The sequence below is a fragment of the Ostrea edulis genome, chromosome 1 (assembly GCF_947568905.1).
Source record: "Ostrea edulis chromosome 1, xbOstEdul1.1, whole genome shotgun sequence".
In the NCBI taxonomy this organism is placed as follows: Eukaryota; Metazoa; Mollusca; class Bivalvia; order Ostreida; family Ostreidae; genus Ostrea; species Ostrea edulis.
In genome coordinates, this window is record NC_079164.1 from 41,179,986 (window position 1) to 41,193,018 (window position 13,033).

The 13,033-nt window shown below is 35.3% G+C and overlaps 1 protein-coding gene across 6 annotated transcripts in view; it reads right to left on the minus strand.

The window, feature by feature from the left end:
• Positions 1-869: 869 nt before the first annotated feature.
• LOC125656072 (proline-serine-threonine phosphatase-interacting protein 1-like) overlaps positions 870-13,033 on the minus strand; it is an 18,903-nt gene continuing 6,739 nt past the window's right edge. For 5 of the 6 annotated variants that reach the window (XM_056149020.1, XM_056149031.1, XM_056149014.1 and 2 more), the window contains exons 4-13: positions 11,595-11,669; positions 10,932-11,073; positions 10,400-10,462; positions 9,257-9,364; positions 8,972-9,017; positions 6,296-6,375; positions 6,090-6,188; positions 3,091-3,187; positions 2,543-2,644; positions 870-1,268 (exon numbers count right to left, since the gene is read on the minus strand). In XM_056149020.1, the coding sequence (XP_056004995.1) occupies positions 2,553-2,644; positions 3,091-3,187; positions 6,090-6,188; positions 6,296-6,375; positions 8,972-9,017; positions 9,257-9,364; positions 10,400-10,462; positions 10,932-11,073; positions 11,595-11,669 (802 nt within the window). In that variant the 3' untranslated portion in view covers positions 870-1,268; positions 2,543-2,552. The remainder of the gene's footprint in view (positions 1,269-2,542; positions 2,645-3,090; positions 3,188-6,089; positions 6,189-6,295; positions 6,376-8,971; positions 9,018-9,256; positions 9,365-10,399; positions 10,463-10,931; positions 11,074-11,594; positions 11,670-13,033) is intronic. The other variant, XM_048886664.2, reaches the window with a different exon arrangement.

Consider the following 13,033-nt stretch of genomic DNA (forward strand, 5'->3'; position numbering starts at 1 on the left):
AGATGTAAACATTTTAATTTTTTAGAAAAAAATATTTTTGAAAATTTAAAACGTTATTATACCCCCCGCAACAAAGGTGCATCTTAAGGAGGAATAAGTGTCCCCTGTTGACTGGTTGTTGGTAAATGCACCTAGGTAAACTAGTAGAGAAATATGGTGAGGGCATTGCTCGCCTGTTCAATATCGGTATAACGTTTGGAAATACTATAGAATGTGCCCTATGTCTTGATTATGCAAACGAAGTAGTCTGTTGTCAAAATCAGAATGGTAAGAATGGCCCAACAATTGGTATGAAACCTGTCGGGCAGCATTTGACCGATGCCAGGTTGTTTTAGTAAATCAGATCATTATAACAACCATAGAATTTGTGAAATGCTGACTTTAAAAGGAAAGGCAACCCTAACCACATTGTTGCTTTTATGAATAAAGTATTGCTCACCGATACCGTAAAAGACAGTCTATAACAACAAAAATCCTTGCTTAACAATTAAATCAATATTAAACTATCATGTATTTTAAATTACCCGACGCTTAAGAGAGTGGCCATTGAAGTTTAATTTACGACGTCACACCGTCTATTCCGGTTTATTTCATCAGCAGCACTGTAAACATGACAAGTCACGAACAGTTAAGCCGTTCTTTCGCAAGAAGAAATATTAAGAAACGAAGACGTTCAGTCGAGTCGCAGACCAGGCAGACGGTAAACATTTCTTCATACAAATGTCTCGAACCTCAACTTGTCTTATCCAAATGATTGATCCACAAAGGCAAAAACAAATTGGAAATGTAAATACAGAGAAATAAAGACATGGAATTCACTTCTAATGCCTACCTGATATCTTGAGACTCCAAAATAAAACACACAAACATTGAAAATGGCAAATTTTATTACATTCACTAACAGGCTGGAGACAACCAAATGAAAATATAACAAGACAGAAGATATGTAATACTAGACAAATACTACTGTCAAACAATATACCGGTACTTTTCTGTTTTATTGACTAATTACAGTCACGATTGTCAAAGTGGTGATTGCTCCAACAGTCAACAACGGGTACGCCCAGATAAAAATATTGAGGAAAAAACCAAAACAAATTGTATAAAAATAAATCTTTAGTTGTAGTATCTCTAATATCTAACAGCTACTCGCATATAAAAATATTTCAAGAAGTTGTCTCTAATATCTAACAACTATTCACGTATAAAAATGTCCCAGGAAGTTGCAAACTAACGTAGCATCAGATGAGTAGGGAAATGGAAGTTTTCTAAAAAAGACAGAAAAAAATTGTTAGATCGATGAAATTTCAGGTAATCCAACTTTCTCATTATCGTATGACACGGGGAATTTATGAAACTCAAGAGCAGCTACTTAAAGGGACTGGTTCACGACCCCCCCCCCCCCCCCCAAATTTTGTTTTTCACTTTTAATGATCAAAATCTACTGTCTTTACTGTGTTTAAAAGGCTTCACAAAAAAATAAGGTTAGACATTATCACAGAAGAGAGTATTATTTGTTTTGTAAAGAAAGTTTACGAAGTTTTCAAATGAAATGAGAGAAATCTAAGTTTATCATATCTATTACATTTCAAGTATTCTTTAGGTAAAATGAGTCATCTAAACATTAAATTTATGACTGTGCAAACTTTTAAAAAAAGATGCATTAAATTACAAAATAAACATTTCACCGTTTCGTTTGTAAACATAAAAATACTGGACTTTTTCTTTACATACAGAGTTAAGCTAAAATATTGTTCTTATCCTTGCATTCAGAAGGTCAAAATTTTGGCTGTCAACATTGAATGAGTTATATTTTTAATGATTAACATGAAAAAAGAAAAAAAATGTTTTTGAATTGTGAACCAGTCCCTTTTTAAGGCCACCGTCACCATATTGATGATGATCTCCAGAGAGGGTCAACAATTTAGCGCGGATTTCAACCTTTCTATGAGAAGGGGTTCCATGTTCCACTCCTGGGGATTCTGTAAGGAAGGGTTCCACCCCCCGGGAATTCTGTAAGGAGGGTACCACCCCTTAGGATTCTGTAAGGAGGATTCCACCCCTTGGGATTCTGTAAGGAGGCATTGGAATTCTGTAAGGGGGGATTGGAATTCTGTAAGGAGGGGTGGGAATTCTGTAAGGAGCGGTGGTATTTCTGTAAGGAAGGGTGGGAATATTCTGTAAGGAGGGGCGGGAATTCTGTAAGGAGGGGCGGGAATATTCTTTAAGGAGGGGTTGAAATTCTGTAAGGAGGGGTGGGAATATTCTGTAAGGAGGGCTTCCACCCCTAGAGATTCTGTAAGGAGTTCCATCCCTGGGAATTTTTTCGAGGGAGGAGTATAATCAAAACAATAAAAATAGGCAAACACATGTATTTCATCAAAATCAGGTATGGCGTTTGTTTCCGGTCTTGACATGCATTTTGTTTTCAATTTTGGAGATAGAACGGTCTTCCGATTCTTTCCACATATGGTCTATCCCTGTAAATATCATTACAGACTTGTGTCTTTCGTTTGTTTGTCTGTAGTTGGTCAATACTCACCTATCCGCACCTATCCGTGTAGTGTCACTTCTGAATACAAATGGTCGCCACCGCTGAAGTCACTTTTCCGAGAACCACGGCAAGGTTTGTATATTACATCACCTGCAGTTTTTCAGATATATTTTCAAGTAGTATGAAATATTAGAATTCAACCTATTTGGGAAGTAGAAAATTAAGTTTATATACTTTACATGGATCACATTTCCTCACGAAAGTTAATGGACTAAATAGGCCTAATGGACATCAGTATTATCACTGCATGTAACTTACCACGTGATACATGTACTTATTGCATATAACGTACTGTACGAAATTCATTACATATGTAAATTTACTATATGAAACGCACTGTGAATAACTTACCATATGGAGTATACTATATGAAATTTACTATATATATATATATATATATGTACGTGTGATTTACACATTGAATCATACATCTCCATTGTAAATTTTAAGATTGAAAGGACTAACAATGTCTTACATCTACTAAAAATATGCACTTTTCAAAATATAAAAATGGTTTTTCTGATCGCCATACGTACGTGGTTTATCGGACCCTGTTTTGTAGGTTTTAATAAACAACTGAATATCTCGGTCTATATCACAAGGTTCAATCGTATGTCGTATTCTCTCGGCACACTGGAAATTAAAGACAAGCAAATGAATTTTATTTAGTGTGAAAATATTGTCAAAATATTGGTTATCTCGTATTAGATTCGATAAAAAAATCTATATCCAGATTTGCAAATGCATATATGTTTCATTGGTGTATAAACAATAGAAAGGCTATATCATAGAGCATTACTAGTACTTGTACCTGATAATCAAAGGAATGTTCATCATGTCATAGAAGGGGGGAGGGGGTGATGAAATCTATATGGCACGCCATATTTATATTTATCCATAAAGATATCTTATATAATCTATGACGTATCTTCTATTTTTAATAAAATATCTATTTTTTATAAGATACCTTATTTAATACACAAGATATCTTATAAACTTTATGATATATCTTTTAAGATAAGATATCTCATATAATTTACAGTTTATAAGATATTTCATAAAATATATAAGATATCTTATAAAATTTATAACACATCTCATAAAGTTTATAATATATCTTATATATTAAGACAAGATGTCTTATAAAGTTTATACGATATCTTATAAAAATAGAAGATATCTTATAAATTTATATTTATAAGATATCTTATAAAACATATAAGATATCTTATATGTTTTATAAAATATTTCATAAACTTTATAAGATATCTTATACATTTTATAGAATATCTCATAAACTTTAATACCATCTCTTATAACTATTATAAGATATCTTATAAAAGAAAGTTTATAATATATCTCATGTATTCTATAAGATATCCCATATGATTTACGGTTTATAAGATACCTCATAAAATATATAAGATATTTTATAAACTGAATAAACTTTATAAGATATCTTATATGTTAATAAAGATATCTCATAAAGTTTATGAGATATCGTATTAGATATAAGAGGTATCTTATAAACTTTCTTTTATAAGATATCTTTTAAAGTTTGAGATATCTTATAAAATATACAAGATATCTTATAATACATATAAAATATCTTATATTTTTCATAAGATATCTTACAAAGAAAAAAATATATCTTTTATAAGATATCCTATAAAGGATACTACAAGATATCTCATAAACTTTAGAAGATATCTTATAAATTTTACAAAAAATCGTATAAAATTTATGAGATATCTTAAAGAGGAATAAATGTAAAAACGGTGTGTCATAAAACGAAAGTTTTGTGTGTATTTTATGCATTGATAGATTTGACGGCTAACTGTCTGTTCATTATGTAGTGCAATTGTTTTTCTTTTCCTTTGTTTTCCTTTGTCATATGTTTCTGTGATTTTGGACTTTGTGCATCCTAATGCTCCTCTGTGGGTCCAAATTGGTTGAATAAATACTATAAATTCTAATATTCTAAATTCTATTCACCGCCGCGGTGGTCTAGAGGTGGAGCATTTGACCCGCATGTGGGAGGTCGGGGTTCGAAACACGGCCGCCACAGACCTAAGTCGTTAAAACAGGTAGTGACAGTTCTATCGCCAAACGCTCGGCATCAATAATCTAAATTCTATTCTATGGGCGCGAGTATTATCCTTTTGAACTAGCCAATCAGCGTCTTTATTAGACTTTCGATAAACCTTGCCAGTGTGGGATGTATGTACACAAACGTTGGGATGATCCAGACAAAATATATACCCCAATTTCCGGCGATGTAATGCGATGCAATATGATTCACAAAATAATAATAATAACATATTTATATAGCACCCTTTTCATACACTATGTACGCTCAAAGGTGCTTTACAATGCATATATATCTTACAACAGGATTTGTTATACACATAATACATAGAAAATAAATAAAACATTAAGAAGCAATGATATAAAAGGCACTTGCTACAAACAAATGTTTTTCAAAATGATAAATATGGACACTTGATTTATATTTACAGCAGTGAAATGAACACTTCTATTTTTGCCTTCTATTTCTCAATTATGTCTAAAACGTGGGTAAACATTTCGTAGTTATGTAAGGAATACATTAGCTACACAGTAGCACTGTATGCACGTGCTTACAAATATTTTCGTTAATATTTTTATAATGTCCTCAGCTTATGGGGGGCCGCCGCCCCCCAGACTCCTGCTTACAAATATTTCAAACCTAGCTACGTCACTGTCACAACTTTTGAACATCACAAGAAAATTTACCTATGGTGTCCCGATAGGGCCCTGTGCAAAAGCGCAGTAGCGCGTTTCTATATAGCATGACGACGTGTTGGGTCTTAGCACAACAGCGCGATGTCTTGTTGTATGTTAGCGTAATAGCGCGACGGCTTGTTAGCATGACAGCGCTACGACGTGTTGTGTGTTAGCGTGATCTAGCACGACGACCTGTTAGCATGACAGCGCGACGGCGTGTTGTATGTTAGCGCGATGGCGTGCTGTGTGATAGCGTGGTGGCATGTCGTTTGTTAGCATGATAGCGCGTTTTAAGAAGCGCGCTTTTTGTACACGGCTCTATCGGGAGTCATTCGGGACACTATACCCACCCCAATCCCAACTATACTTCAATTTAGATTTTAATCCGGTATCGATCATTTGATATGACCCCAAAGTATTATTCAACTTGAAAGTGTCGTCACTGGGGTGGCCCTGCTTTAAAATACAATATTTCAAATCAATCATTGTAGCAATCAATATGAGAATATGTAGTCGAATGGCCGAGTGCCTGCAAAGTAGTTTTGTTGTAATCAAACTCACCATAAGTCTATAAGTTCGTAAAAGGACCAATAACCGTCTACACGGAGTCAGGGAAATTCTTACTTTCAACCAATCTAATTAAAATTAGGTGTAGCGATAGTAGATGAGCGGATCATAGGATCTAATTTTAATTAGATTGACTTTTAACATAAAGGGAATATGACTATTCAACTTTAACATAAATCAAGTCGCACAAAATGAACCAAACCTCGTCCTGATCGATGCACGTGCGGGAATCCACATTTGTGCATTTCCATAAATTGTCTCTCGTGTGATCAATTCGTTTTTCATCAAGCTCTTGAAAAAGCTGAAAAGTAGAGTAAGGGAGTTTATGTAAATGCTTACGATTATACGATATATAGAAATCAGTAAACACTTTTATATATGTTTTTAATTATGTGAATATCAAAGTACCTCGCACATGATGGTCATTTCTTTTTCGAACACCGCTCTTGATTTGTTGAATTCCTCGATTAGATGTTTGTAAGACGATTCTACAAATAATTTTATTTACACTAAAAATGACATCATGTACAAAGTTGAAAGTACAATGTATCAAATAAAACATTCATTACAAGAAAAGATGTTTTGAGAGAGAGAGAGAGAGAGAGAGAGAGAGAGAGAGAGAGAGAGAGAGTAATTAATACTAATGTTTCAAAAATATTTCGATCAAAAATTCATTCAGTCCTTCAGTATTTTATTCTTCTTTTCGGAGAGTATGCAAATTAATATGATCCATATATGTGTGTACATGCAAATGGTTGTATTAGTATGAAAGATATCATAATTTTCTCAGTATACTTTATTCGACTTTATCTCTACAATGCCAGTATATAAATATATTCTTTTCCTTTTCTTTTTTAAGTATCGATATATCATTTTATGATTGAATAACTCTGAAGTTTCTGATCAACTGAGATTAAACAACGTAGGAAAAACTAAAATACTGTATTCATCTCCAACTGCCTTCAAAGTGAATATAGCATTATGTTTTCCCAACATCAGACCAAAATTAAATATGGAATTTCCAAATTGATACGATTGGTAATCATTTATTGGTCGTCCAATGAAAACTAGCGTCTCTATTCACTTTGAACTATAGGTCTTGCATTCTATCAGCTGTAAACAAGGATCGAAAGCCTCACTGATATAGAAATACCCATAGTGAAAAAGATGTGTACGTTTTATGGCCCAGGAGCTACGGTTTAGATGTTTAAAATAATTCAATCTTTTAAATATATTTGATATTTTCTTGGTCAATACAATGTTTTAGTTACTCTTGTAGTACAATATACACCTTGCCTTCCAGTTCGGTGAATATTGTACTTCTAAGATAGCTAAAACACGGATTTGACTTTAAAATTTCAATGATCAATATTGTATAATATCAACCTCAACGAATTAAAACTAACATTAATTTACAATCACTGGTCGTGGTAGCTTAGTGGTATAGCGTTCGCCCGGTAACGGAGGTTGCGAGTTCGAGCCTAGCTCGTGTCATGGCCGCGTCAAACCTAACACGTTAACATAGGTAGCGATTGCTCCTTCGCCATACGCTCGGCATTTAGAAATGAGAATCACGGGTCTTTCGGATATGATCTTAAAAACGGAGGTTCCGTTCGCGGCAGGCATTTGCTCTATAAAGAACCCTCACTGCTGGCATACACTGTAGGTCTAAATTTGTGGTATTTACTTCATCTTCAGATAGGCTGGTGAGGTCTCACTATGGGTGAACATTTTTCGGGGCGTAAAACAAACAGTCAATCAAGAAACAATCACTCTTTTTTCATAATAACAAACTAATCTAAACAATGAGGTGTGGTTTTGATGTTCTTCTTGGCGATATGACGTGCCATTGTATGAAAATCAAATGGCGTGCATAGGTGCGTCAAGCAAATTCTCCCTCCGCCATTTCCCCAACAATGACGAATTTCAATGTTAATAGTTACATGAACACCCCCTGAACTGACTGAGAAAGGAGTTTTTTAAAACCACACTACGTAAAGTGAGAACACTAAATAAAACAGCGAAAACTAGTAGTCACCTGATGACATTTTTGAAACTGATTTGGGGGTGGAGTTGGCGGAAATCTCAATTGGTTTTGTGTGATAAATCTCACTACAGATCGCTCAACCATCTTTAATAGGTATGCTATCACACACTACCCAATGAAGTGAGATCTAGACAATCGGTCGCGTGGACTCAATGTTGAAAGTATTCGTGACTAGGAGGAAGTGGGTTCGAGGCCCGCTCATGTCCTTAAGACTTAAAGTAAACAGTGACTTTTAACCAAACGCTCAGTGCTTAGAAGTAGGAGTTGTGGGTCTTTTGGATGAAACATTTCTAAAACTGAAATCTCGTGTCACGGTAGGCATCATCACGTGAAAGATTGATTGAATATTGTTTAACGTTCCTCGGATCTCGAGCATATATTTCACTCACATGGAGACGTCACCATTGCCGGTTAAGGGCTGTAAAATTTAGGCCTATGCTCGGCGCTTACGGCCTTTGAGCATGGAGGGATCTTTATCGTGCCACACCTGCTGTGACACGGAACCTCGGTTTTTGCGGTCTCATCCGAAGAACCTCCCCATTTAGTCGCCTCTTACGACAAGCAAAGGGTACGGAGGAGCTATTCCAACCTGGATCCCCACGGGATGCACGTGAAAGAACCCCCACTGCTATGACCGTAAGCCCCATGCAAAGGTCTAAACTTGTGGCACATCACCTACAGCTGGTGACGTCTCAATATACATGTAAGTGAAAAGGAAGTTAAGACAGATATCAAACAAAAATAAAAAGTTATTTGAAGTTGATTTCAAAAAGCATTCTTGAGACACGCTGCACTTTAACACGAACAAATCAAATTTGTGACAGCTTTTGATTTCGCTTTGTTCGTGTCACTTTTAGCGTTCTATTTATATCCTTAGTTAGATCTATCTGACCTTGTATCTATGTTTAGAATCGGCACTTTGGATGTGGAGTGCTTTTGGATTTTAGTGCTATCATATATAGATAGACTTGATAATGGAAACCTATGTAATCTTTACTTGCATGTCACGGTGTGACTACAGTCTATAATATTCATACCATTCTTTTCCATGTCGTCTTTTGCTCTGGATTCCTTTATTCGAAGCTGTCACCAAAAAAAAAACAAAAAAAAAACCAAGGAGTAAAATGAAGAGATTTACCGGAGTGCATATGATCTACACAAAGTTTGCATGAATTTCCGTCCTCATCAAAAGGAACACACATTCTTAACCGATAAAATGAGTGATGATTCTCACTAACGTGCTTTGTCAGTAAGAGATTAACAAAACATCACTTCGTATTTGAATATCAGCCCTTGAATATGATATAGAAACCCTCTCAAACCTTGTCCAATTCTTTTGGCTGGACTTGACCTCGGTTGTTTTCGGAGAATTTAAGTGAATTTTGCAACTTATCGTATTCTTCCCCTTTCTGGTGGTAGGTCTTTTCTTGCTGCAGAAAAAGAAATTATTACAAGCTAAAAACGGGGCTTGTAACAGTTTTTTCATCCATATCTTTTCAGCTCGAAGAAATGCCTTATTTTTGTTTGAAATGCATGAAAGCCGTGTACTGACTTATACCCTGATTAGTACCTACACTAGTGAGCTTGTTGTGGACTGACTTATACTCTGATTAGTACCTACACTAGTGCGCTTGTTATGGACTGACTTATACTGTAATTAGTACATACACTAGTGAGCTTGTTGTGGACTGACTTATACTGTAATTAGTACATACACTAGTGAGCTTGTTGTGGACTGACTTATACTGTAATTAATACCTACACTAGTGAGCTTGTTGTGGACTGACCTATACCCTGATTAGTACATACACTAGTAAGCTTGTTGCGGACTGACCTATACCCTGATTAGTACCTACACTAGTGAGCTTGTTGTGGACTGACTTATACCCTGATTAGTACATACACTAGTAAGCTTGTTGTGGACTGACCTATACCCTGATTAGTACCTACACTAGTGAGCTTGTTGTGGACTGACTTATACCCTGATTAGTACATACACTAGTAAGCTTGTTGTGGACTGACCTATACCCTGATTAGTACCTACACTAGTGAGCTTGTTGTGGACTGACTTATACTCCGATTAGTACATACACTAGTGAGCTTGTTGTGGACTGACTTGTACTCTGATTAGTACATACACTAGTGAGCTTGTTGTGGACTGACTTATACTGTAATTAGTAGCTATACTAGTAAGCTTGTTGTGGACTGACCTATACCCTGATTAGTACCTACACTAGTGAGCTTGTTGTGGACTGACTTATACCCTGATTAGTACATACACTAGTAAGCTTGTTGTGGACTGACCTATACCCTGATTAGTACCTACACTAGTGAGCTTGTTGTGGACTGACTTATACTCTGATTAGTACCTACACTAGTGAGCTTGTTATGGACTGACTTACTGTAATTAGTACCTACACTAGTGAGCTTGTTGTGGACTGACTTATACTCTGATTAATACCTACACTAGTGAGCTTGTTGTGGACTGACTTTAGGCTGGAGTGCAGTTTCTGAACAGTCTCCTCCATCTGAAATCAATAGATATCAGCTTTAGTAAACAGAATATAAACTTTATAAAAACCTCTTAAGTATAAATCTTTTTTTTTATTACATTGTATTTAGTCTATCACTGATATTTTTGTCATGCTTTTTGCATATAATTTGCTGCGGTTTTTTCTTTTCATTTTTTTTTTTTATATTTATGCTGTGTTTCAAATAGTTTCTTCTCCCGTATACTGACCACCTTCATTCCACGAATATTCAGCCAGTTTTTGTGCGTGTGCATGATAAAAAGATTAAAAACCTGTTAATGAAAATTTTTGTTGTAACACTTGCCTTTATAATTTGATACCCACCTGTTGTAATTTCAACACGTGACGTTTGACGTATTTGTGTATTTTAGTAACAAAGACAGGATGGTGACAGCTGGTTATGTATTGTGTGACTATATAAAGTACTGCGTGACTGCTAGTATGTACTGGGTATCATGCGACTTACAGCTTTTACTTGACGTTTCTGCTCGTCGGTGAAAGATGACACTTCTTGGGCAAGTTTCTCAAAGTCCACTCCAGCTGTCTCGTGGACCTGTGCTATTTTGGACGTGCCAATCTTAACTTCTTTCCATGCTTTCTCTAGTGATCTAATCGTGAAATGTGAAAAGCTGGTCAGTCATGTTAAACTACGAGTGTCCCCTCCCCTCCTTAAACTTCACGATTAAAAAGAAATCTTAATGTGGTCTGTGTATGATGTGCCTACAAGCCTCTAGTTTGAAAGCACACCGTCCAAATAAAACCCATATTATTTCAATATCATATAAATTTTCTTTTATAACTATTATCATCAAGCTTAGGGTTGGCTGTGAACGAACGATACGATTTTAAAGACGTTTCCTTTAACAACTCTTTGGATGGATAATTCGTTTTCATGGATATGATACTTTAACTTCTCCCCATCCCTATCCGGTTTCTTCTTTAACCTCTTCCTGTCCCTATCCGGTTTCTACCGTGCTTCTTTACCAATGCAATAAATGCCGTGTGCCATCTTTCAAATGTCAACATCATGCATCAGTGGTCATTCGCGTATTAAATATGCCAGTGGTATGGCTCTTGTTTCAATTTACTTTTAAAATAGGATAATCTTATTTTGTCACCTTATTCTTACCCCAACTCTGTCTTCAGTTTACAGTTTTCCACGAGCTTCTGTAGGTCTTTGGAGTAATCTTTTTCTATCTTTGCTCTGGAGGAAAGATACATAATGTAGAGGTTTGCATTGCATCTTTCCAACGTTTTGGATTCCAAAAGCCATATAGACGCTTACCGTCATCATTGGTTTACATAATATACCCATCTATAGTATAATATGTGTTTTAAGATTTACAATGTTTGTGCTTTTGATATCTCCACAAATTGTAATAATAGCCATTTCCTCATGAATGCGTTGCAGTTGTAAACAATTTGCGTATGGATACAAATGAATATAGCACGTACTTTTAACGGCTAGAAATTCCAGTAAAAGTGAAAGTGAAACGTAAATCTTCATCTTTGAAATACATGAGGGTATGAACTGCAATACTTGGCGCCAGCATACTTTTCATGAAGCGCGTTAGTATTTCATGAATTATGCCGGCGTGAAACGTCACAGTTCATACCCTCATGTGTTTTCAAATTGAAATTTATTTCTTAAATATCCTATTTGTATTTGCCGATAGAGATTGGGGGCCTCTGATTAAAAGTGTGATATAGTCGAGGCGTTTGATGTGTTCCATGTATGAGTTATATAGATGTAATAAGTTTTGTTCTCACCTTCAGAGTATGACAGATGTTGTGGTAAGGATCAAACGGTTCAATATTTTATATTGAGTGTGTACGTATACTAATTAATTCATCGCTAACGAATCGTTACGATGAACTCCATATCTTACTCAGAAACTTTTTTAAGAAAATGTTTCAATTTGTAAAATCATTGGAAAGAGTTACCAAAAATCCGATTTTCTGCCAAGTGAGGAGTGAATTAAACAAGGAAATAAAAAAATAAATAAAACAAGGAAATCAAAACAAGTAAATTTAGAATATCATCTGAAACAGAGGTACTGGTACTATATTGGTATTGGTACTATATTAGTGGGAGAGAAGGCACTGAGTGGCGTAATGGACCTCTTATCATTATTTTACATGCGTATAAATGCTTAAAACTGCATGCTTTAAACACACTTCGATAGCAGGAATCAAAATGACTATTATTTGTTGCATATCAATTAAATTACCTATACTGCTAGAAATTAAATTTTCTCAGAAATTTGAACAAAATACCATAACCTTTTAAGAAGTGATAAATATGAGCGGGTCTAAGGATTAGTTGGGATTTTTGGATTATATATACCGTCTTCCTTATAAGTCTTGGACTCAAAATCATTTACTAAGATCTGGTACAACGGATTTCATGTTAAAACTGATCATTGACCTGTCTCTTCACAAAAAATGCCCTTGATCATTCAAATAAATTTTGCCCGGTCTATAAAAATCATGCAAATCTTGCGGAAATGGTAATTTTGGAATCCCCCCCCCCCAGATACTCGGACAGACAGTGTATGTGCATGTTCT